General features: G+C 35.6%; 1 protein-coding gene across 15 annotated transcripts in view; it reads right to left on the bottom strand.

Moving 5' to 3' along the window:
- Positions 1-4,375: 4,375 nt before the first annotated feature.
- RAF1 (Raf-1 proto-oncogene, serine/threonine kinase) overlaps positions 4,376-26,295 on the bottom strand; it is a 97,063-nt gene continuing 75,143 nt past the window's right edge. For 8 of the 15 annotated variants that reach the window (XM_087954847.1, XM_026677000.2, XM_026676991.2 and 5 more), the window contains 12 exons: positions 24,050-24,145; positions 22,942-23,095; positions 19,414-19,441; positions 17,946-18,070; positions 16,889-17,006; positions 12,525-12,609; positions 10,469-10,645; positions 9,594-9,640; positions 8,627-8,745; positions 7,651-7,782; positions 5,894-6,028; positions 4,376-5,538 (listed from right to left, as the gene is read on the bottom strand). In XM_087954847.1, the coding sequence (XP_087810973.1) occupies positions 5,398-5,538; positions 5,894-6,028; positions 7,651-7,782; positions 8,627-8,745; positions 9,594-9,640; positions 10,469-10,645; positions 12,525-12,609; positions 16,889-17,006; positions 17,946-18,070; positions 19,414-19,441; positions 22,942-23,095; positions 24,050-24,145 (1,357 nt within the window). In that variant the 3' untranslated portion in view covers positions 4,376-5,397. Of the gene's footprint in view, positions 5,539-5,893; positions 6,029-7,650; positions 7,783-8,626; positions 8,746-9,593; positions 9,641-10,468; positions 10,646-12,524; positions 12,610-16,888; positions 17,007-17,945; positions 18,071-19,413; positions 19,442-21,174; positions 21,235-22,941; positions 23,096-24,049; positions 24,146-26,295 lie in introns of all 15 variants that reach the window. The other 7 variants (XM_087954843.1, XM_087954841.1, XM_087954839.1 and 4 more) reach the window with 1 other exon arrangement.

Genomic DNA, 26,295 nt, shown 5'->3' with positions numbered 1-26,295 from the left:
TTAATAGCAGTGTTCAGCTTTCAAAAACAGCCCTCAATGATACCATACTATACAGGAGGATGGCAGGTAACAGAAAATCATGACTTGGGTCAATCCAACTAGTGGGTGAGAGTGGTAGAAGTTCAATGGAATAGAGACTATTTGACCTGCGTATACTAATTTGCACACAAAGAATTTTCTGGGTTTTGAATCTGCTCTTTGAATGGAAATTGCAGTCCCTGTCAGAATGAATGAGTCACTTGGTAACTGTCCCATCCTCTTGATGTTAACTGAACGTTAATATATATTTAAAAATAATGCCCATATTCCTAGTAACTGCAGGAAACTTGTACTTTACTTGGCAGACATTATAAGAATCTATTTGCTGCTGTTTACGGGGGTGGGAGGGTAGGGAATCCCTCATTTACAGCCCTAGAATTCCCAGGTAGTTTCCTATCAAAGTATTCATCATGGTTAACTCTACTTAAATTTTGAGATTGTCTAAAGTTGCTGAGACAATTATTAACCTTTTAGGCCATTCCTGTTTATTACTGGTAATTGATTCAATACCTTACAGTGTTATAAAGTACAGTCACAAGTGCTGCTGAAGTCACATTCTAAATCCTCACAAATGGGATTGTGTAGATATGGAAAGTATGTAGGGAAATAATCATATAGGCCCTCTTTGTGGTGTAAGTACTATAGAGAAGCAGAGTATCCTGTCTGGCTTGCTTGTCTAACATAGGAGCAGGTAGTGTATACTATCAGGAGTATGTTTGGAGTTTTGACAGTATATTATGAGTTCATTCTTGCAATCAATGGCTGTGTGTTTATATTTACAAGAATTTATAAATGCCCAAAGATGTGAATGTACACCATGTGGTCAGCACCTGCTCTAGTAGATCTTTTAAAAATGCATTTAATTCAATCAGCTGGTTTGGCACTTATGTATCAGGTGAAAATAATATAGTCATAGTCTATTCTCCAACAGCATAGTTCCAAAATAGCATCATTTTCTGTACCTAAACCAGATATTTAGTCTCATATAAAAGTCCTTGGTGGCATCTTTGATAATTAGTCACCTTTTAAAACTCGGTATCTAAAATTGGCTACTCATAGGGATCTAGAGGTTGTAGACAAACATTCAAGCAGACTGAATTAATTTGCTTCTTTGTCAATGGTTAGTAATATCACTTTCTGACCCATCCTAAGCTTGACACTTATTTTGAAGACTGTATCTGTTATTGCTGTAAATTTATTAGATAATTTATTAAATCTTGTTCCAGGTTTGTGGTCCTTTAAATGCTACTGAACATGTGCAGCTTTCTTACTACAGATTTAGGATCTGAAATATTATTGAAGGATTGCAAAAAGAATGCAAAAAAATACAGCCCAGGGATGACATGTGATTTGCCAGCATACCTTTTGCAGAGTAAGAACCAATATCTTCAGCCTCATCTTTGGGCAAGATTTGTGGGGGGAAAAAAGCACACTTTAAACCGCATGAGGACTTAAGGCATCTGTTTAAAATCACTCAAATCTAAAAAAAAGTGGGTCCTGGTCATACCTATATGCCATCTAAAACCTGAGCCAAAGGTTGTTATTTATGCCTATATAAATAAATAGTGTATCATTCTTGGAAAGATAGAGAAACTTGATTACATTCCAGCATCTACAGTTGATCAAAAGGAATACTCTAAACTGCTTGTACATACGAAAAACTACATTGTCCTGTGGTATACATTGACTGATAATCATTCCAATTATTTTACTTTATTGACAAATTAGGCAAAATGGAAGACCATGTATCAAATTTAATTCATTTGAAAAGAAATTAATTTTTCCGCTTACCGTGTATTTAAATAGCTAGGTTAGTAGTAAATAGTTTTATTTAAATAGAATATAAGTTTGAGTTCAGGTTACTTTCCTAACAGTGGAAAACTGTTCTTTTGACCAATGACGTGTGTTTGACTTACTGAGCTTCAGAGGACAATATATTTAATTTTGAGTCTGTCATTCAAATGATTACAGCAGTACAGCATGCTATTTGGGGAATTCTGGGCCTTGTTAAGAAATACTGGTTTAAAGGATACAAAATACTGCCAGTTAAGAAATACTGGTTTAAAGGATACAAAATGCACGCATCTTTTCAATATTTCTTTCAAACAGCAATTTCCCCTATGAAATCTTAATGTTTTGAAGTTGCATTTTTTAAATAGTGTCAGCCAATTTTTATGTAAATATTGATATGTCTCTAGGCATAAATCTAACAAAAGCAACCAAACTCTTCTTTGCTAATGTTTTACTTGCATAGAAGTATGCCACTGGTCACACTTCTGGCTGGTGCTTGTGAACTGAATTAAAATAACGTGGTAACATGACAAAAATAATATGCAGGGAATGCCCGCGTAATTTGAAGCCTGGCAAACCAGCTCAATTTAACAGATTTTTGCATTTTTAAATGTACACTGAAGCTCAATATTAATATGAAAACATTCACAGAATGTAAAGTGGACATCAGAGTTCAGCTAACCATCACAGGCTAACATAATAATCCTTATATTTGCACAATTGCAGCAACATGACTTGCGGGCACAATAGTGCAATACAAGCACTTATGCATTCTCTGCCTGAAAAATCAAACAAAATATCACATCCAACTCCCTAGTCCAGGGCTGTCGAACTCCTGGCACACAGGCCAGATCTGTCACATGCTGGCCACGGCCTTGCCTGGTTTAGCAAAGGGGGGGAAAGGTCTGATACACATGTCACCATGATGACGTGAGTTTGACACCCCTTGCCCTAGTCTGCCAACTTTAATTCTAATTTCTTTGCAGCAATTAAAAAACAATCACCAACAATTACATACCAGGCTTCTTATTGGCCATTGTTAAATGATATGCAGAAGGTGCAGTGGTTAGAATGCATTATTGCAGGCTAATTCTGCTGACTGCCAACTGCCAGCAGTTGGGCAGTTCGATTTTGATCGGCTCAAGGCAGTGATGGGATTCAAATTTTTTTACTACCTGTTCTGTGGGCATGGCTTGGTGGGCATGGCAGGGGAAGGATACTGTAAAATCTCCAGTCAGGTGGTATTTGCCGGTTCTCTGAACTTCTCAAAATTTTCACTACCGGTTCTCCAGAACCTGCTGAATACCACCTCTGGCTCAAGGCTTCCATCCTTCTGAAGTAGGTAAAATGAGGAGCCAGATTGTTGGGGATAATATGCTGACTTTGTTAAATTGCCTAGAAAGGGCTGTAATGCACTGTAACGTGGTAAATAAGTCTAAATGCTTTTGTTATAACTTTTCTCAATACTCAATAGCATGTACGCATCAGTCTCTTTCATTTAAACAGTAGCAGCAAAGATTGAATAATCCTTACTACTAATCTGGCCAGGCCATCATATGCAAACATATATATCCCTATAAAGACTTATATTGATATGTTGAATGTAAGAGAAAATAAAGTATCATTGAAACATGTTTCAATATCCTTTCTTTTCAACAAATAATAGGTATTCAGAGAGACTGATAACTATTCTGTGTCCTTGAAAAATGTAACAAACACTAAGATAAAGAACAAAAAGTCCATAGAAGATCTTAATTACAGTAACAGTGCTTTTAAGCCATAATCAAGAGATGTGTGACTTGCCGGACATAAAAAAACCCACAATATAAATCTGAACTTAAATACTTTAACAGCAATTTAACAATTTCTACAATAATTTACTACAAAGTTAGCAGATTTGAAATAAAGAGAAATTAAATGGAAATACTTCTGTAAGATATCCTAAATAGTTTAGCACTATTATCTGTCAAGAAAGAACAAATGTGAAATGTAATTACAGCTGATCAGTAACTGTACAATGCTGTTCAAAGGGAATTAATATAAAATACATATAGTATTAACATATATTGGATGACAACCTTCTGCTTCGGTAATCTAACAATTTAATGAGAGAGGAAGGAGGGAAAGGAGAGAGAGAGATGGAGAGAGAATGAGAATGGGTCAACCCAGTTATACCTGGCTATCAGAAGAAAGGTGTTTTCTTCTTGCATAGAAAATCACAGAAGCCTACAGAAGAATTGAACAAATCACTCCTCCCTCCTTCCAACATTCATGGAATTCGGTTGAGTGCAAGTCTGAACCCAGCAAAGTATGTCAAATATCTGTGGGATAATGCAGTGAAAAGCTGTAAATACAATGGTGTTTTTTTTTATGAAATAGCATTTTAAAAAGAATTGCTTTTTAGTATTTTTTGTTCCCTTCCTTTAAAAGTACTTGATAAAGTAGAATTTATGGATTTGATTGGATACTTAAATACGTGCCTACACATGTTGGGAGATCAAACCTGCCGTGTGCAAAGCAGCCAGAAAAATAAATAAATGACAAATTTAAATTTAATTTATTTATTAAAATAAGATAATCAGAAGAACCTGGGTTTACAATAAATGTGTTTCTCTCAGGAGCAATAAAAACAAATTAAAACCCAAATCAGCAAGGAAAAATCCTGTATATGCCAAATTTCCTTATACGGTAGTGCATCTCAGGAAAAAAGGGGTCGCCCCCCCCCCCCCCAAACAGTCTAATGGCTGCTTGTTTGCAGAAATATACCGACATTGCTTATTTCTTTTTTCTCCCACAAAACTATCATGTCTTAATGAACCCTCCAGGTGCTGCAAGAAACAAGTCTGAAGTACCCAATAAGTTTCTTATGTTACCTTATGAAGATCGTAGCAAGATTGTGCCAGCTTCTGAGGAGTACTACTTATAATATACATCTCATCTTAAAATGATTTTTTTCCTCCTATGTGCAAATTTATTTGTAGTGATGAAACTTTAACCACCAATATTAAGTGATTATGACAAATGCTCAGGCGGGGACACTTCCATGAACTTACATTTCCCCCTTCCCTTAAGTCATCTTTACAAATTGGCATTTTAGTTATGATTTCTCCAAGCCAGAATGTTCTTAAGGTATAAGAAAAACAGCACCATTTGCATTGTCTTTTCTCAAATGCTGTTGCTATACAAAAAAATAACAGTTTGTTCAAAAGAATGCAAGAGTTGAAACCAGAAAAGTAATACTCTTTTTTTCCTTTGTCCTTTTTTTGTTTTTTGTTTTGCATATGGGGAAAAAATAAGGCTCAAGTGCATCTATAAAAAATAGCAATAGAACTTCTTTTTAGACAGTCTGTGCACTATTTCCATAAGATAAACTGTAGCAAAAGGCAACATGGAGTTTTGTTCCTGTAGGCTTAGAACATCAGAAATTCATAGCAGTTCACTCTTTAAAATTGGCACCCAGGTGAATCCCACGCTGGCTGTTCAATTCTGTAGATTGAAGCTTTCAAAACACAACTGCTATAAAATAACTGTTATTGGGGAGAATTGTGAAGACAGCACGTGGATCTCCTAGAACACAGGTAACTTTGTTGAAGTCAATGTGCATGAATTTATGTCCTGGGTATGAGTTGCACGATGCAGAGAAGGTTCTGAAGCACTTCGGTTAATTTTGGGTAAAGAATGTTGCAGCAGTTCAATGGAAGACAATATCTGGAAGATGAGGGGGAAAGGAAGTGAGAAATGTTTTTATTTTTCAGAAATAACACATCTATACAGATTATATTTTGAATATTATATTCAGCATGTGAACATTAGAAACATTAACATTATAGATACACAAAAGAAAACCTGGTGTTAATAATGGGAATAATTTATGAGTTGGTAATTTCATATATTTTGAAAATTGAAACACTCATCATCATTAATTTCAATATAACACGATCATTTTCCAAATCAAAGAGTTCAGTAACAGTAGAATTTTTATTTTTTGAGTTGTAATTCACGGAGTGTATGTGCTATTTTTTTCTGATCTTGTTTTATTCAAATGTATCAAAACTATACTCACTTGTGGAAAAAGAGGTCTTTCTTCCCTCACTTTTTTCACACAATCTGCTACAAGCCTCTTCATAGCTTTTGGACAGTTTTTGTATAGTTTACTGAGATCAGGCGATGTATAACCACGACCAACCATGAAAATGATCTACAAATTACAAATAAATACATTTTTGTAAATATATATCAACTTTATAAATGTGCAAATGTGCATCAACTTTCCATAATTCTCATGAAAAAATTAAGAGTAAATAAGCAGTTGCTAAGCTCGGGACAGTAGCCTTTCATACAAAAAGCATACATCCAACCCCTGGCATTTTCTAGTAGTAGCCATTACTACTGCACTAAATTAAGTTCCATCAGAGTCACTTGCCAGGTTGGGAAAAGAAAAAAGGAATCAGTGAAACAGACTAGCAGGATTGGAAATCCAATTTTTTTCAGATGTGTTATGGCATAAAAATGTGGATGAAAGTTGATAGAAATGCAAACTATAGCTGTTGCCATCTTGAGAAAAATATAACAAACATTCTATATTATTCACGTCAAGGAGAAAATAATTAGAAGGATGTGCTAATGCAGAATTGCACCTATTCAATTCTGTTACTAGAAAATGGAGGTATAACTTTCCTGAAATATAGACCTTGATGAAGCATTTGTTTTTTCCTTACAATATAGAGTGTAGAAGCTAATCAAAGCGTAGGAAACCCTTATCGATAAGAGCCTAAGAATTGCTGTATTCAACAAGTACAAAGATTAGCAGTTTCAAGCCTTGACAAGCCTTCTCAAGGAAGACAGATACCTTTGCTTAGCAACAAATGATGTGCCTCTTAAAACTTCCCTAAAGGACAGGTGTTTTAGACCAGGTTGACAGAAGGGCTCAGAGTCCAACTGCCAAACAGGGCACAAGGGACCCCTAGACATAAATTCCCTTTCATCCCTGAAGAAAAAGGCAGGAATGTATCAACTTTACTCCTGTGTAGTGGCACCATTTTCAGTCTATTTATTCATCAGCAGCCAAGAACAGGCTTTCACATCTTCCAACAAGAATTGTCAGCATTTCTTCCATGGATTTGGAATGAGTGGGAACGCTTCCAGTGAAATCCCTGTCTCCCTGCGTCCGTTTCGGGAGGAAGACTATCCATTTATTATGTTCACTAGAGGAAAGTGTCATATTTATTATGCCAAGTGAAAATGTTAAAACCTAGCATGCTCTGATCATTCTCTTTAGAGACTGGATTAGTTAGATTTTTAAAAAAACAATTAATTCCATCATATTTCACTGTTCTAAAACAATTTCAGGACCTTCTCCCAGCTAGCATAATTATTAATGATCTCTGGGTAAAGTAGATTTTTTAAAAAGAGGGGAAAAGAAGAGTATACAAGTACATCTAGTCTCTGATTAAAAGAGTAATCGGAAGACCAAATAAAACTAAAGTAAATTCTTAGAATATACAATGTGAAAACATCAATAAGCATCAATGAGTTCAGTATATGGGAATTCTAAATCTCTGTTTTTAAATATATGAATCCTGTAGTGGCTCACAAAAGAAAAAGAGCTTAGGACAAAGATGATGGCATTACACTGACTTGAGGCACTGTAAAACAGGAAACATTACAAAATTATTGAGAAAGCATGCAATAACATATCAGATAGATATGATCCAAATACAACTCTTAACTGTGTATAGTTTTTGTTCTGTTACTTTTAATATAATTTAAAAACAAGACTTGATCAAAAATATAAAACATTCCACACAAAAAAATTCTCACCTGATCTCTATTGTTAATATTTGAATAGGGTAACTCTCCTGTCATCAATTCGTATAGTACTATTCCATAAGAATACACATCTGATTGAAAGCTGAATGGATTGCTATCTTGCATTCGAATTACTTCTGGTGCCTTTGGAAAACATAACATGATTAAAAAATATATATATATAGCAAGCCACCCCAAAGCCCACACTTTTTTGTATATACCCCACCACTGACAGTCATAACTGTGGACTAGAAGAGTGTTAAACTTTGAAAGTAATTTTCTAATGCATTTAAATTGGGTCCAAGACCATACATTGCATTCCCATTCACTATTACCTTTCAAGGTAAGCAATGTTATGCACTGCTTGGAAAAGGAATAAGAAGTAGAGGGTCAAAGAAATTAAAGGTCTTAGGTTAAAAGAAAAATCATGAAGCATAACTTAAGGTGAATGGTTTGGGTGTAAACTACTTTATCTTCCCTTTTTTCCCTTTATTATGTCTGTCAGTGACAAGCAAATTAAATTAAGACTGCAGACTTCTACGCACGATTTTCAAAGGAAATATCTGGTATTGCTATAGCGTTTGATGAATACAAAAGACTGGGATAAAAGATCTCCCCCCAGCACCAACCTTCTGCACGGATATAATGGAAGGCTGGGGGAAAAAAGACTGTAGGTTACTACAGTGAAAGATGCCTCACATTCTGAAGGCAGGGGTGGAAAGTGTGAAACTGCGCATAAGTGCAGGCTAGGTAGGTCTGGACCTGACTCCAAATCAAGTCTTGAAGCAAAATTATTACTTTGTTTGATGGGCGCTATAAACACAAACATATTAACACTGGATCTTTCATAACAAGGAAAAATAGCTGTAATGGAATAGAGAACACTATATTCTGGGAATTAATTTTTCCCCAAAATTTCTTGTAGAAATCCTCATTAATGTCGGAGCAATGGGAGCATTATTTAATCATTTTTTCCTTTATAACTTACCATCCAGAGAACAGATCCTGTAGGCTGTTCCACCTGTTGAGAACCACTCCATCTGGATTTGACTGTTGCCAAACCAAAGTCTCCTATCTTCACTGTTCGGTCTTCATGAAGAAATATATCTTCACAATTGTTAAGGAACACATCTGGACCATAATTTGAATTACCAAGCACTGTCCCACTTGCAAGTAGGTTCAGCCAATGTGTTTAGGCTGTCCATACTGTTAACTATAATATTTATAGCAATTAATGTATTTATAAAATATATAATACGTTGCGTTAATATTAACTGAAGGAGCCACTTATGTATACTTTCTATACTTCATTATCCGCCTTTCAAAAAGATAACTACTATTTGTGTTTGTGTTTTGCTAAATAAAAAGGTCATTGTTTTCCCCTCTTCCCACCTACAAAACTCAAAATTTACAAATAGGCCAACAACCATTTTCTTCTTAATACTGTCATTTTGATTTGAGAGAAAGGCTAAGTAATACATTGTGTAATATTTATTGACTGTTTGGCATTCACTACTTTCAACTGATTTATCATTGAATTTATGATATGAATACTTTATTATTTATTATTTGTGTTTCTAAATATTTTTATTGTTTTAACTTCTAGAGTAGTTAAATTATCTCTTTTTGTAGAAAAGTGTTGTCCTAAGGGCACTGTATTTAAAAAAAAAAAATACTGATTAAGAACTTGTCCACAAGCAGGACAAGTCTAACTATTATACACAAGCACTTTTCTATTAGGGACTATATGTAAGTGCTGCATTCTGTGAGACTTTTTATACTAATTTTCAGCCCTAATTAGTATCAAAATACTGAATGAATACAGAAGGATTAATTTGTTTTGTCAACAGCAGTCATCTTGATCTCACCAAATCATTACCCTTAATTAGAAGTACTAAGCTTCTTTACTGTCTTAATCAACTGACTACTAGAAATCTCACAAGTAGAAAGGATACTATTTGACTTCATGTCTCTGTGTATTATATTCTTTGCATGCAAATAGCTATAAATAGAATGAGATAAATGTGAGAAATCTCAACAACAATAAGCAACTGCATTAATCTCCCCAAACTGTTTTAGACAATTTTATCCATGCAGGATCATTTTCTTTCTCTACAAAGAGAAATACAGGTAGCCCTCAGTTAATGATCACTCATTTGGGAACTGTTTGTAAGTCACTCCTATTCCAAATGCTTTTTCTCCTCCGGAGCCCAGTTACACTAAGACCCTGGAGATCTCGTACTCCGTAACATCCACCCATCTCACTTGTGTGGTGCTGTAGCAGCCACTTGTGTGTTCTCCCACCCTGGTAGAACCCCGCCCACCCCCACTTGACTGCACTTGCACCATGCCACAGCAGCCATTTGTGAGCTACCTAGATTTGTGACTTCCTGCCGGCTTCCTTTTCTTGTTGGAAGCTAATAGAAAGTTGCAAGTAAGTCTTTGGCTTAATGGCAACCAGAGATTGCTATCTGAGTGGTCCTTGGTGCTCTCTGAGCTTGGTTGTTTTCTTGCAGACGTCTCATTACCCAAACTAGGTGACATCATTACTAGCACTGATGATGTTACCTAGTTTAGGTAATGAAATGTTTGCAAGAAAACAACCAAGTTCAGAAAGCACCAAGGACTTCTCATTTCAATCCTGAGCTACAAATATCCTCCTTTATTAGATTGCTATCACTAAGCGGCGCAGTCCCGTATCATCACAAAAGTCTTTGTCAAAAGCTTAAGATAACATTTCCTCTATAATAATTTTTGTTCTACTGAGCAATCAATCGCACTTCAACAGCCTCTTAATGCAACAAGGTCTGTTATCATTAAGCCTACTTACTCCATTCCTTGTGCTGTCTGTCTTGCAATATCAATACGCTGTAACATTGGAAACTTGGTCTCCTGAACATGTAGGTGGTTATATAGGCTACTTCCTTCACACCACTGTGTGACAATGGCCAGATTATCTTTAGTCATGTAGCCCATAAATAGTAGAATATTAACATGTCGAGTTTTCCTGCCAGAGACAAATAAGAAAGCATATTCAGCTGAAATGTTAAACACCTTAATTTAAAACTTCTTAACATCAATAAAAAATGCCGAAAGTCCAGCTTCACATGCGTTGTTCAATATAATATAAAACAAATGTGTGATATGGATGAACTGCTAAACTAATTCTTCAATACTGACATTTAGTCTTAATTTTGCTATAATTCCAAAACAATATTCCTTTCAATTACTTGGGCTGCATGTATTAGTATATGGTGGTTCCCCCACCTGCTAGGGTCCCTTAATTTGTATAGGGGTCCTTAGCAGTTGATTTCATTGCTTTCGTTTATATCACACAGAATTTCATATTGTTTCCCATTTACTTAATATCTTCATAAAATCACAGATTAAGAACACAAAAATACTTATACTAACAATATTAATACTCCTGCACCTATAGGAGACAGAGCAGCAGGACCTGCGTGCTGTGTCAAAAGAGGGCATTAGCCTAGAGAATCTACATAGCCACAGATGAAAAAAGTCCCCCCCCCCTTTGAATTCTGCTGGTCCTTATGTAAAGCCAAGATAGTTTAATATATTTCTGTACACAGGCAGGATTAATAATGAATCAGTTTAATTGGAACTACATGTGTGGTCCTGATTTTTCATGCCTCACAGTACCAAAATTCAGATCATTTGAAAAGCAGAGCTTTGGGCACAAAGCCCATTAACTGTCACTTTATAAGCACCAGGGACAAATACAGCTTGGGATCAGGCTTTAATACGGTCTGTTGCCAAGAGATAATACAGCCATTACAGTATCTCAACCAAAGAGAGCATTAAAATTAACTGCCTCGTTATTAACCATCATTCAATACATTTAAAAAATGGTCTTTCAATGTGGTAAATTAACAGGAAAGTTATGAAACATTTTAAGAGACTGAAATATCTGAGAACTGTTTTCCATGCTGGAGAGTTCAGTATTTGAAAGACAAGGTGAAAGAAATATAGCTGCCATCGTTAGCTTTCCTGTATGAAGGAAAGTAATTATATACTTGGTGGATTAAAAACATTTGAGGCATAGTGCCTTGACTTCGGAATGGCATCAATTAAAATTTGAGTTCAGATAGAAAACATTACCATTGGCTTACATAAATATCAAGGCATATATATTTCTCCCATCACAACACAAATTAGGCAGAACTAAGGATGACAACTGATGAAGAAGAGATCTTTGGTAGTTAGAATCTATATATTAGCTATGATGGAATGTAAATATTACTTAAAAGTTTGAAAAGTCCAAGTATTGCTTTATGTTAATACAGTTTATATGTGTTTATACATTACCTGTGTGTGTGTGTGTATGATGTATGTATACACACACACACACACACACACACACATTTTGATGTATTTATTTTTTTACTGATACTTCTTTAGATCTGTAAGTGCAATGCATTTTAAACCTCACTACAATCTAAGCAACAACACTGACAGGATAATTTTAAGAAACAGGAAGTTTCTTAAACAATGAAATTCAGAATTTTTTTCCATTTTCTTTTTCAACATAAATTCCAGAAATCTGGAATAAATGCAATATTATATCTAAACTCAAAGTTGTCACTGAACATGGATATACACAGCACAGCACATTGCAGATATCTGAACAAAGCATGCCGATTTCAATGCCTTTATTTTTTTGTCCTTAAAATAAAGAAGAACTACCTGCTAGCTTCCCTTAAAATATTTGTTGAAATTATTACATTAACAATTTTCTTTTTTTTAATCCTGTGTGGTCATGAAGGATCAACATTGATTTGATAGAACATAATCAATCAATCAACTTTCTTTTTTTTATTCTCCCCACCAGCACGTTTCACTGTATTGAAATCCTAGTAATATTTTACCTTAATACAGCTACTTCATTTCTAAAGGCTTGAAATTGTTCTGGGGTTGGATCTACAACCTTTAGGATCTTTACTGCTACATCACCTGCAAAAATAATAAGTAATAAGCAAAACACCAAAATCAATAATCGAAAAGTTTCAAGTATACAATTTTTATGTATATATGTATAAAACAGCAGTTATAGCAAGGGAGAACTTGAAAATAACATGCCAGTTACAGTGGAAAGTACAAAACTAGAAGTTTAATTCCACTGCACCAGGCTGTTTCATAAAAATGTATACTTCTTGACAGAGACCTATAAAATGAAAATATTGAAAAGCACAAAAGCATTTTTCCCCAATGCCAATTTGGCTAAAATCAAAGTGCTTTAAATGAAAAATGCTCCGTTTTTAGTTTGAAACAACCCAATTCCTGTATGGAATAAGCTGTTTTGATTATTTCTTAAAATATATTCAAGTTCTCCGACTCATCCCTTTTTTGACTCCAAGACATAGTGTTGAACTCTAAATATGACCAAGATGTACATTTCATATTATAAACCATTATTTTGCCCTCAAAACAGGTCACTTCAAATTCTAAATAGTTCATATAATAAATATTTTCATATTATTAAACATATTATTCTGTTAACTAATATTTTTAAACCTGTTAAGTTTTTTAAAAAGAATTGATTATAGAAAGGCATTTGTATTGATCACATCAAGCTACGCGCTTAGAAAAATAGGAATTCCAGAACATCTCACTGTCCACATGAGAATTATATATACAAGTCAGGAAGCCACAGTGCAGACAGAATATAGTGATACAGACAGACTCCTTCCAGGTTGGAAGGAGTTTGTATCACTATACAGGAGTGAGACCCAGGTATATTTGCAAGCTCTAATGATAAAGGTCAAGGAATGAAAACCTGGCACTAAAATTAATATAAAGAATAGACTAATGACAATGGGCACAATAAACAGCCTCAGGATTAAGAATGAAAATACTGAAGTTGCAGTTCATTGATCCTAAAAGACAGAAGCAATCAACAATAAATAAACAAACAATCAAGAAAAATGCAGAGATTAGCACTTGTAGAGCAGGAATGAAGGCCCTGGGAAAAGATATTTAGATTCTATGATGTGTCTATACCTACAAAAATTAGAACAGGACAAGCAATGACATACCCTGTGATAGAACAGGGGTCCCCAACCCCCCGGGTTGCAGCAGGCCATGGCCTATTCGGAACCATGTAGCAGGAGAGGCAGGCTACATGCATGCAGCTCATGGGCCGGCACACAGGTAGTCAAGCTGCATCTGCATGTGCGTGCAGTCGAGCTGTGTGTGCCTGTGTGTGCACTCTGGCCCACCGCTCACGCGAGTTGAGCTATGCCAACTTGCATGAGGGCCTGCTGCTCACACGGCCCAGTTCCCCTCTCCCACCCCACCCAGCCGAGCCACCCAGCTGCAAAAGTTGGGCACCTCTGACATAGAACATTCCCTGTTCTATGGAAGTAAAAATTGAACTTTGAAGAAGCAAGCTGGTAAGAATATTGACACTTTTGAACTTTGGCATCTTCTGAAAATTTCTGAGAATATGGTGGTCATCATGGAAAAAATATGCAGTTAAAAAAATCCACCTATGTGACCACTAAGAGTCGACACCAACTTGATAGCACAAGTGAATCAAAAGTTAAAGGACAAAGTTATATATAGTCAATGATTGCATAAAAAACACAAATAGCGGAAGGTATTCTGCAGAAGGTATGCTTACTATTCTTAAGAATCTGAACAGAGACAAACATCACATGTGCTTAAAATAATATACAGATCAGAGTGCAAAGATCTCCATCGGTTACATAACCCAAAGGTTCTTTCGGTTTGTGAAGCAGCAACCTTCTCCCCTTCCCTCCCTCATCCTGAACTCTGCCAGCCAACACTGTTAAAATATAGAAAATTCTCAGAACAAGTTGCATAATGGCCCAGGGGTCTATTCAATTAAAAAGAAGCAGTAGGAGGTCTCGTACAGAATACCCAAGCACATGGGGGCTGTTAAGTAGCTCTTTGGATCCTAGCCACTGTTTCAAATGCTGTATTCCTGGAAACTGTCCCAGTCTTCAAAGGTTCAAACAATAGCGTATATACTTTCCCTTCATCAGAGTAATGGAAAGGATGTGTTGAAGCACAATTTTATGAAGGAAATTGTCAATAATTGTCTTAGCCACTTTGAGCAGGGAAGCCTCTTCTAGCAAGTATAATGCATAGCTAAGACGACTTCTTAATATGAAGCTGGGCTAAACCAGTAATTCCACTTTCTCCTGATCTTTTCTGCTCTGGATTCGGCAAAGTTTGGATGTTCTTATTGAAAGACAACAAGCATCAAACCTGGTGGCATGAATCTAACATCTCTTTTTGAAAGTCTGCCCAAAGAAAAGTCTCACTTACAGTCTTTTAGCCAGGCAAAGGTCCTAATTCCCATAAAACAAATCAATACTAAATATTCAAACTACAAATTCAGAAAAACTACAGGGATCTTGTATTGACAATACAAGATTGGAAAGTCAAGATTGGAGAACATGCAGCAATGGAAAATTGGGCTGCATATTTTGAACAGAAGCTAATTGAATTCAAGAAGAAATGGCTCCCTTACATGCATCATATCACACAGAAACTTGAATTTAGTCACTTAAATATGGTTTCTGAAAGAAAAGAAATTGCCTTAAATAATTAAATGAACCAAACAGAAATAAGCAATAATCATAGTAGCTTAAAGCACAGTAGAAAAATACTTAAGTATCAGTCAGTGGGGGTGGGAAAACAAAAGAATGGAGTGGCTTGAATGCTTCTAAAAACATTTTTTTTAATAGTCTTCATTTTTTTTATATTAAATCTCATCTTTTGAACTCTTATTTCAACTCTCACATCAGTATAAGGTTTATGCAAGATCAGCAATAATATTAATTTACATAAAGTCCAAAAACAGTACGGATGAAAGGGATGATACTTCTATGTATGTACTGTACTTAGATGTATCTATTCTATTCCTTTCGCCCTTTTTTCTTTCTTTTATTTTTCCTATTGTTTTTTTACTTAACTTTTTAAAAATAAAAATAAAAAACAGTGAGAAAACAACTTAGATCTCTGCATAACTCATTAAAAATCATCTATGGCATATATCTGATAAAGTTAAATGCTTGGAGAGCATTTTGCTACACTTTTAAGTTAACAAAGTAGTTCTTAATCATCAAATCTAGCCTATTTTTATTTTGGCCAAATAAGATGTAATCTTTCCTTTTGGGAAGGATGTGGGTCTTGTTGCCTTTGGAATAGTATATCTACAATGGGTTTGGAAAAGAAAGTTGAGATAACGAAGAGAATTATGCAATTGATCTCGATACTCTGTACTACTGACATAAAACTAATTAAAATTTGATCCTAGGAAAAACAACTAACCAGCTTTCCTTGTTTTTCTATCCATAATTTTTTAAGCAAAAAGAAACACATGTAAAACCCTATCAGGTTAGCTTTGTTTTTAATCTTAGTTAAGTGCTTGAGAAACCATATCTTATCTTCCAAAAGCCTCATGAATTGTGAACTCCCTTTAGCCTATTTAGCCTGTCGTATTCAATTCAATTTAGTCTGCAGTATTCATCTGATGCTGCCCTGGTTATGTGCTGCACCCTAGATGAATTCTTCAGTAGAACTTTTCCAGTTATGAAATGTTGGGTTTTCCCCCAATCAGTATAAATTGCTGATTAGGAGATAAAAGTATCATTCAGATTATTAGATATGGACACACTAAGTAGAATTGAGGCAATGAAAAACTGAACTATTTGCATCATATTTATATAAACATTTGATCTTTGTCAAACCCGGTTTTTCTGTAACAAAGTGGCATTCTCCTCAGTAAGTAGCTTTATACATAACCACTCTATCCTATGGGCACCAAGACCAGAAGAAATATACATGTACACGTATTTATTTACTGTCATTCCTTTTCAGAGCATCAGCAGAGTCAAATGTCTATCTTATGATGATGCCTGTATCCTGTCTTTCTTATTCGGTATCTTTCCACATGGTTGAAAGACATAGTAAGTTGGATATACTATTGCATCTTAAAACTACCTCAGTTATGGCACATGGATTCCATTATATACGCTATTCCTATCTTTTAAAAAAGATGGTACTGTTATTCCTATTATATACTTTTGGAAGCAATAACAAATATGCTATTTGGTACACCACTCCACTCATCAGAAACATTATGACAATCCTTAGTACTTACTTGTGAATAAAAAATATATGAAAGGTATAGAGAGCCAAAAGTGTATTTTTTACTATTTTATATAGTTCAAAAGTTAATGAAAAAATACTGAACAGCTACCATGCCATTTTCCCTTGTAAACTGTTCCAAATGAGCCTGATCCAACTCTGGTTGAGAGCATAACTTCACTTGCTTCTATTTCCCAATAATAGCTTGAATCCCTCTGTCCACGTGGTCTCTGCAAAACAAGTAAGTATTTCTAGTACAGACAGCATGACATGGAATCCACATTTTAAGATTTTATTAAAAGTATATATGAAATATGTTTCATGATACTTGAACACACAACCTACATTGGCCGTACAGTGTGTAAAGTTGAATTGTGCATTTAAAATCTGAACACAAAATATTGTAAAAAAAAAAAGAAAGAGAGCATTAAATCATTAATTTTCTTCTCAGAAATCTATGGATCATCTGATAACTTTGTTCCTGATAAAATGTTTCAAGTTACAGAACTCATCTTGCATTCTTCTAAAAATTAGTGCAATTTCATTTCTGTTCCTCTGCTTCTTTTCTAACACTCACTTCATTGCTGTCAATGAGCATGAGTTCCCCTAGCGCAGAGGTGTCAAACTAGCAGCCCATGGGCCAGATGCATCATGAATAGGCCATGTCCACTCCAGCTCCGTGAAGGGAAGAACATTGCAATACTTCAGGACAGCAACGTGATGCCACACATTTGACACCCGTGCCCTACCTCAAGTAGCTGGAGCATATACTACCATTACAATCCCAATATAGAAGGTATGGGAGAATACCTCAAGAACAAATAAGAAAACATTTTATTTTATAAAAGCCCTGTGAGTTTTTAATTTGATTAAAGGATGCTAATGCCTTTCCTCTTCCCAACCTCTTCTTTCTTTGAACCGTTATGCGGAGAGAAGATCTATTGAAAACTTTGGGATTTCATCTGCAAGCTTGCAAGCAGAGTTCCAATCAGATATGATCAAGAGAAAACACCAATTTTGACAAGTTCGTTAATTTTTTTAGAAACTTACATAATATTCAAGTTAGGTCAGAAACATTTAGCTACATGCATGTACAAATCAGACCTGCATGTGCAGATATTTGATGTCTGTATTATATTCATTTCGTACAATTGTATTTTAATACTTACTATTTTTTTTTCTTGTGGATTACCTCCTGCAGCTCGCTCTCTTTGAGCTGGGACTGGTGTTTTAGGCTGTGACCATCCTGTTGGACTTGTATTGTTGGGGCTTCCTGACATAGCTGGTGGTGATGCTTAAAATATTTAAAGAAAAAAGTAATAAGATTCTAACAATACAGGACCACAAGCAAAGATTGTAGACAAGAACTTGCATATATGGCATATTGTATAAAGATTAAATAGCACATGACAATATTAATGTTAGCTTATACTGGACTGTGACATTTTAGCTCTTCCTTAATGGCTGCCCTGTTAGAAACCATACAATGTTGTGACGGTGCTCAAAATTACTACCAATCCTCATGGTCACTACAGCATCCCACAATCATCTGACCACCATTTGTTCATTTCACTGACAGCTTCTGACAAGCAGACTTAATGGAGAAGCTGGCACTTAATGACGGCAGGGAAAAGTGATGTTAATCAGCCACAGTCACGTGATGTCTCACTTAACTACTATGTCACTTAGTGATGGAGCTGCCAGTCTCAACTGGGGTCGTTAAGCAAGGACTATCTAAGGACTATCTGTATACACTACTCACTATAATGCAAAATAGAGCAGTTTCTCGTCAGAACATTCTGTCTGACCTAAGTATTCTAGATAATTTGAACATTTCCAAAAGTGCCTGTTTCAGGAACATTTTGAAACATTTCCTGTTTCCCAAGATATACCATATTTTTCAGAATATAAGATGCTCCGAAGTATAAGACGCACCTAGCTTTTTGGGAGGAAAACAAGAAAAAAAAATCTACCTCTGCCTCCCAGCAATTTCTCTCCTTACAGCAAACAGCAAAGAGCCTGTTTCAGCTTCAGCACAGCCTGATTAGTATAAGCAGCTGATTGTCAGTTGGATCAGCCTCCCAACAATCAGCTGTTTCATGCTGCAGGGATCGTTATCGCCTATTGCTGCCTCTGTGTGTCCCATTTTCGGCTTCCGCATCAGTTTTCAGCCTCCACGCGCCCCGTTTTCAGCCTCTAAACACCCAGTTTTCGGCCCATTCCACCGGCGGGATCAGAATGGGCGGAAAATGGGGCATGCGGAGGCCAAAACTGGAATTCCAATCCAACCAACAATCAGCTGCTTGTGTTAATCAGGCTGTGCTGAAGCTGAAATAGGCTGTTTGCTGTTTGCTGCAAGGAGGCAAATTGCTGGGAAACAGAGGCCAAAGGGTGCAGGCCGGCGGGTGAATGGGGCTTCGGCAACATTCGCTGTGTAGGATACACAGACATTTCCACCCCCTTTTGGGGGTGGAAAAAGTGCATCTTATATTCCGAAAAATATGATACCTTTGGAAAGAACTAAATCTGGAACATTTGAAGTAGTCCATTCTGGAAGGAAAATTAAAAAGTTGTGGATTGCTTCATTTCACACTTTTAAGGAGTATCTAGTTACTATATTTTAGTGAACACACTCACCAGATTCACTGTGACTACGTATAGCATCCTGAAACAAAAGGGGGAAAAAATAAGGTCACTCTTGCAATATAACCCCTGTGAAAAACAGAACAGTAGCCAATGTCTCTGTAAGAGACCTGACACAGCAGCTTTGATTTTAGACTTCAAAACATCAGCCAAAACATATATTGAGAAAGGATATTGGCAAATCAAAGCACAAGGAACCCTAACTGCACTTTCAGCAATTATAACATGCTTAGCATTCAAAATGAGGCCCAAGTGATTTATTTGCAGTTTGTACAGGAATATCAAATCCCCATTTTTGTGCACTGCTTAGAGATTATTTTAATAAGTTGCTTACAAGCAATCCAAAATAAATAAACTGAGAAAAGAAGAACAAACGCATAGGACATTTTTAATATTTCAAATTCATCTTTGCATAAAATGGTTTTTATCCTAGTGTCTAAAGCAGATACCTTGCTGAAAACACAGCAACAAACTGGATCTGTAAAATAAATTCAGATGCCCTCCAGCATAGCACTGCTGCAGCTGAGCTGGTTTCTCTTTCTCTTCCTTAATGTTACTCATGCTAATCTATGTAAACATGCACAGCTATGATCAAACACACATTTGTACTGTTCCTGATTCTGTCCAATACTGTCCAAATCAATATTTGCATAATTGACAAAGATATACATGTCCCAATATGCCAAGGTCAAAACATGGGCAAAAAAAAAATGGCTTAAAGGCTTGAAGAAGCTGAACTTGTTTGTTTCTGTAAATTGGCTACAAACCAATCAGAATTTTTTTTGAAAGATAAGTGGGTTTGAGAATACAATCCATAAAACAGAAATAGCAGAGGTTCAAATAATTTTCTAATAAAGATATGAAAAAATTGAATGGAATCCTGTGTGAGAATTATATAATCTATGAAAAGATTATAAAAAAGACAATTGGGAACAACTTCAGGTCCTAAGTTTATTTAATTGTTTTCATTCTACTTTTGCAAGGCATAAAACTTGTGTTCCAAATAATCAGCAGAGCTTCTGAAACAGTTCTTGCACATGTGCAAAGGGAAAATAGCATGTGTGCACACAAGGTTCACTAAATGATGCCTTAGATCCCTATAAGACTGAAAGCAACTATTGCACGTTCTTGTAGATTTATGTAGAACACAGGCTGTTTTTCCGACATTTAAAAAAATCAATTCTATTTTCAGCAAGACATAGAACCAAGCTCCCAAATTGCTAATGCTAAAAATAAATGGCTTTATTTCAGCCATTTTGAAATTGTACCAATTTCAAGTTTTATACCAAGTCTTACTAATTTGAGAATCACTTACTTTCACTTCAATTATGTATTGTGTGTTCACTTTTAAAAGAAAAAAAAATTATACTGAAATCTTACTTTATATAACCTGAACTGTGAATGCAGATTCCCACTCACCTGCTCAGTGAGAGTCTATACTGATTCCTTAATAAACAGATGACTATTTCTGGCTCTATTTTTGTATACGTATTTAACCAGCAATTGAAAAATATAAGAGGATGACATTGAAATGAAAAAGTTCAGGCTAAGTGGCTATGGGATCTTATTCTATAGTGCTATACTGCAATTGAAATTCTAGTAAATAAAAAACAGCCCTGGTTTTTGTATTAGGGTCAAGCAAACATGCCACATCAGTACTTCAATATGAAGTTTCAGTTAATTCACTCTAATCTGGTCAGCTGTTTTAGCAATTTTGTTAAATGAACCAAGCAAAGGCATCCAGATAATACCTACTCTTCCCCTTAAACAGAATCGTCTGCACCAGGACCTGGGAGAAGCATTCAGGCTGTTATTCTAGTTCAAAGCAATGAGAAATAAGAAAAGAACAGAAGGAGTAGTAAAAAAACAGTTTCCAGCTGCTAAAGATGAAAGAAGTATAGAATAGACTTTTTTTGGAGGGGGGAGAGTTAATGTAGTAGCTAAGCATAAGTTACACTAAGAACTGCAAGAATTTTAAAACTGATGCAATCGCCTCACAAAGTTAGCCAAGCTGACCTTCCATAGACTATGAAAGTTCCTGAAAAGGAAGTTCTCAAAATTATCTTCTTTCCCCTCCTCAAAATTGGAGTAAGATTCCGCTAAAAGCCAAACTTGCATGCAAAACGGACCAATGAAAAAGAATTTGAGTATGTTGTGACTAAACAAAACACTTAACCATATAAGAAAAACACCTGAAAAGAACCCAATAGTACAAAATCAAGTAGAATTAAACTAATCAATGACATTTCATTTCTCAACGCCCCCCTATAACTTCATTCAATGAAAAATCAAGAAAAAAAATCAAGAGTATCATGGACTCCAAGGAAAAATCGTGTTCCTCCTTTGTTTATCTCAATACTTTAAGAAGCACTTCATTGCTGGTTTCAGCATTTCTAGATGTGAGAACATAACCTATTTATCTGTTCCAAAAAAGGCAGATCAATGCAATGTACATGAATATGAAGAAAAACCCACCACATTCATGCAATCAGACATTACATTACATTCTAACATTGCTATGTCTCTAAAACTGTTAATTTGGTAGCTACTACCTGGGGATGTTTTTTATAGAAAAGGCAAATGATTTTCCCAGAATGAAAATTTGAATAACAATATTATGCAAGAACATCTTATCTTAATAAATCTCTGGGTATCTTTCATAAACTCTTCCTGTGCATTTTAACATTCACATACTTGAAACTTCACCAATATTAATAATAGCTCCCAAAATCTACATTGGCTACATACTACCCTGTTATTTGATATCTGAATTGGGAAAAGAAAATCAATATTATTATTTTTTTACTTTTTTAGTACAGTAAGTAAAAATTAAATCTAAAATCTTTTGGATCTCAAGCAAACAAACATTTCACAATCTGTGTTTAATTTTATTCATGGCAGGCCTTATAATAAGGCAGAATGAACCAACTGCTTTACACAAAATAAACTGATTCCAAAATATTAAAATACAAGATATTTTCCATTCATTATTATATTTTTATTGTAAGAAGGTGTATTTCCAAATCATTTGTTCAAATGCTATATTGGAAAGAATAATGTAGCAGCCTTTTTATCTTAGAGACCATAAATAGCATTATTGTTGTGGGCCCTGTGATACAAAGATTGTTCTTTATTCTACTCAATCAGCTACCGTAAAGTACAGCTGTAGTACAGCCATAGTTATAAAGATCAAAACTGGCTCCACTGTTCATTAGTTAGCAGAGATAATAGCTTTGAAAACTTGATATATTATTAGATTTAACATACATGGCAGCAATAACTTGTTCTTTGATCCTCTAATAGCATAGACAATTGACAAATTATGTGAGGATGTTACCTGAGAAATGTTTGAGAAAAAGGTTTTTCATAGGCCAGGCACACAGTGAATGAACAGCATACAACGTAGCTTAATGATTTAGAAAATCAGAAAAAAAATACATCTGAATGAAACCCCTTTAAGCGTTATTAAACATACAGTTAGATGTTGTAAAATACCAATTAAATAATAGGGAATGAGAATACCTCAATTATCCGGTTATCCACAGGCATAGTAGTACTGACCATGTGGACATTTGGGGTAGAGGTGGATCTCTGCCTTTGAGAAAGGGAACATTCAGGAGAAGGATTGGTTCCACCGAATGTGAAGACATGAGGTGTAGAATATCTATGCTGAGAACTAAGGAGAGAAAACAAAATTATAGATGCATGTTTTTATATGAAGAACTTAGCATTAACTTGTGAAAATCTATAGAACCTACTTAAAAATAACGCGCTTTATAATATAGTTCTCTGGAAATAAAAGGTTATTTTGGAAATGATCACAACTATGTGTTTCCCCCTAATCCACCTTGGTTTTTAACCCGAGAGATTCCCAAAACATTCAGATTAGAAAAACCAATGTTATACAATGGCTTTGAATAAGGACCCTGCCCCTAAACTGCAGATTTATTCTCAACTATGGAGTGCATTACAAAGCAACTCCAGGCAGTCCTCGCCTAACATTCATCCATTCATTCACGATTGCCTTCCCAGTTGCTTCCCCATCATCTTTTCCTGCCTGCCCCCGTACTCTTCATCCCGGCCACATGTGGAGGAGCACTGTAGCAATGTTCCACATGCCAGTTGTGGAAACTATGAGTGGCGGACAGGGGCCAGGGGCAGTGGTGTGCATTAGGGAGGTTGGGCAGGTATGCACTGTGCATCACTACTAGCTGGGGCCCTCTTTCCCAGGACACAAAAAAGGCCCTGGCTCTGGTGGCACGAAAGTAGGGCATCGCTTGTAGTAACACATAGTGTGATGGGTACGGCAGTGGGTGGTGCATTGTGGCAGATAGTTCGGCACACAAAAGAGCAGAGCTAGGTGGGTGAGGGAAAGTGAAGTGGAAGCACTTACTACTTTAGATTGAGAGGCAAAGGAATTACTTCTTAACTTATGATGACTGTGCAAACCTACAACTCCTTTGCTGGGCAGCCTGAAGTGGTAGTGAAGAAATGAATCAATTTGAGATGAAGTGTTCTTTCAAAAAAAAAAATTCATTCACACATTGAATTTTGCCCAGAAATTTATAATACTGCTATCTTGTGAAAAACAGTAACAATGTAATACAATACAACTTAATGGGCCTCTTACTTAATGGGCATCCGAGACACAGATTCACGTATTCGCCGAGTCATCAAAGGAGGTGCAGAGATACCACTATCACCAACATTTGAATGTGGAAATAATCTAAAATCAAAGCAACCAAGTAAAAAATTACTGAATCCAAGAGATCTTAATATTTCAACCAGGGCAACAACAAATCATCTTAGGCAAAATCATGATCAAGTTATGGTTAAGCAAAGTACGACTTAGCATGATAAACTTAGAATTCTTTTACTGATACAATTTTTTTTCATTTTTTCTTCGTAGCATTATATCTTAGGTAAGGGAATAAGGATTGTTATTCTATTTCTCATTTATCTTGAGAACCAGTTTAATTAAAATTATACGTTTGAACAGGTAATACAGACAAAATTAAAGGCCAAGAGGATGTGGCCAGAGGCAAAAAAAAAAAAAAAAAGTTCAGTGCTGCAAAATATGTGTGCCATTGGTATGTGGAATGTTACAACCATGAACCAAGGCAAACTTGATGTTATCAGAGCAACAGCAACAAGATTGGACACTGAATTCTGGGAATCAGCACACTGAAACTCACTGGCATGTGACTCCATGCAATCAAATCTTCTATTGCATGGTCCAAATCTATGCTCCAACCACAGGTACAGTGGAAGCAAGCATTCTATGGCAACTTGCAGCACTTTGTCAACACAAAGCAAAAAGAGATGCCACACTCATTTTAAATGACTGGAATGCTAAAATTGGAAGTAAAACAGTATCTGGAATAATGGGAAAATTTAGCCACAAACAAAATAGAGCAATAGGGTTATACCCAAGAAAAATGAATGTTTATACCAATATTTTCATTCCCACAACCCAAAATACTATCAGGCAAACTATAAAACCTCAGCATCTCAGAATAATATCCTATTATGATTATGGAATGAAAATAAATAGGTTTATGGGATTCAATTGATAAAAAGAGATTTCAATAATAGATGGAACATGAACTATCAGATGAACATGCTGGATTGAGAAAAAGCAGGGGCATGATCCAGGATTATATTGCTAAAATCTAATGGATAATAAAAGAGGCAAGAGAATTCCAAAAAAGATGCTTATATTTATTAATTATACAAAGGTTTTTGACTGTGAAGATTGCAACTAATTATAAGTAGCCCTTAAAAACATGGGTGTACCTGTCCAACTCATTTATCTTTTCAAGTATTTTTAAGACGACCAAGAAACTACGGTACAAGCAAAATATGGAGTAAAATAGAGCTGTTTGCTCCTTGAAAGAAAGGTGAAAGAAGTGCAGAGATGTCAAATTGGCCGCAAAAGTCCATACAAAAGTACAAACCAAGGCCTTGACTTTCCCAGTGGTAAAACACTACCCTGAAAGCTGAACCACCAGAAAGATGGAACAATGAAATATTTCTCTATTATAGTTGCTGGAGAAAATTGTTTAGATTACCTTGGATTACAAGACACACAAATCATTCGGTGCCAGATGAATTAAAACTATATTATTCACTGAGAGGACTAATAATGAAGCTAAAGTTTAAGTACTTTGGACACAAAATGAGAAAGTCGTTGGAGGAGACCCTGAGGTCTACGGGGGAAAAAGACAATTTGGAGGAAAGGTGTCAGGTGGATAGATACTATCACTGATGACATACAGAGGAGCTCAAGAGAACTCAAAGAAACAGTTACTAACAGATAATCATGGTGAAATGATAGCACCAAATTGGAAATGAGTAACTGAAAAAAGGCAAAAGGGGCACGCAAATTATTTTGGATTCAAACAACTTTGAGGCTTTCCCATTTTGAGTCTAAAATAGTTACTTGGAAACATGATATTTTGGGTTCAAAGAAGGGGGGATTTCTAGTTCCAAATATTATCAAAATGATTGAAACAACACATAATGAATGCAGAACAGCCATTCTGAACTCAAAGCATGTCATTTTGATTTTAAATGCTTTCGCATATTCTTTGCAGAAATGTGTAAGTTAGGGTAATTCTGTCAAAAGAATCATATTAGCTTTAGCAGAGATCTTTTCTACAATGTCAGAATGAGTACATTTATATTCTATTCAAGTACCTTGCTTTGCATCTTTGAGCAACAAAACCCACTATAAATTTTGCAGCAGTGAGTGAAATGACAAAGATTCTAAACAAACAGGAGGGACAGCTAATTTTACAAATTCTTTTCCCCATTCCTGATAATACTTGTTGAAACAAGCACCAGAATTAAAAGAAAAGAAAAACAAACACCTGA

The sequence above is a fragment of the Notechis scutatus genome, chromosome 2, assembly GCF_049901735.1.
Source record: "Notechis scutatus isolate UNSWTSFEM ecotype Mainland chromosome 2, rNotScu1.2, whole genome shotgun sequence".
Taxonomy (NCBI): Eukaryota; Metazoa; Chordata; class Lepidosauria; order Squamata; family Elapidae; genus Notechis; species Notechis scutatus.
This window is presented reverse-complemented; position numbering and strand designations above follow the sequence as displayed.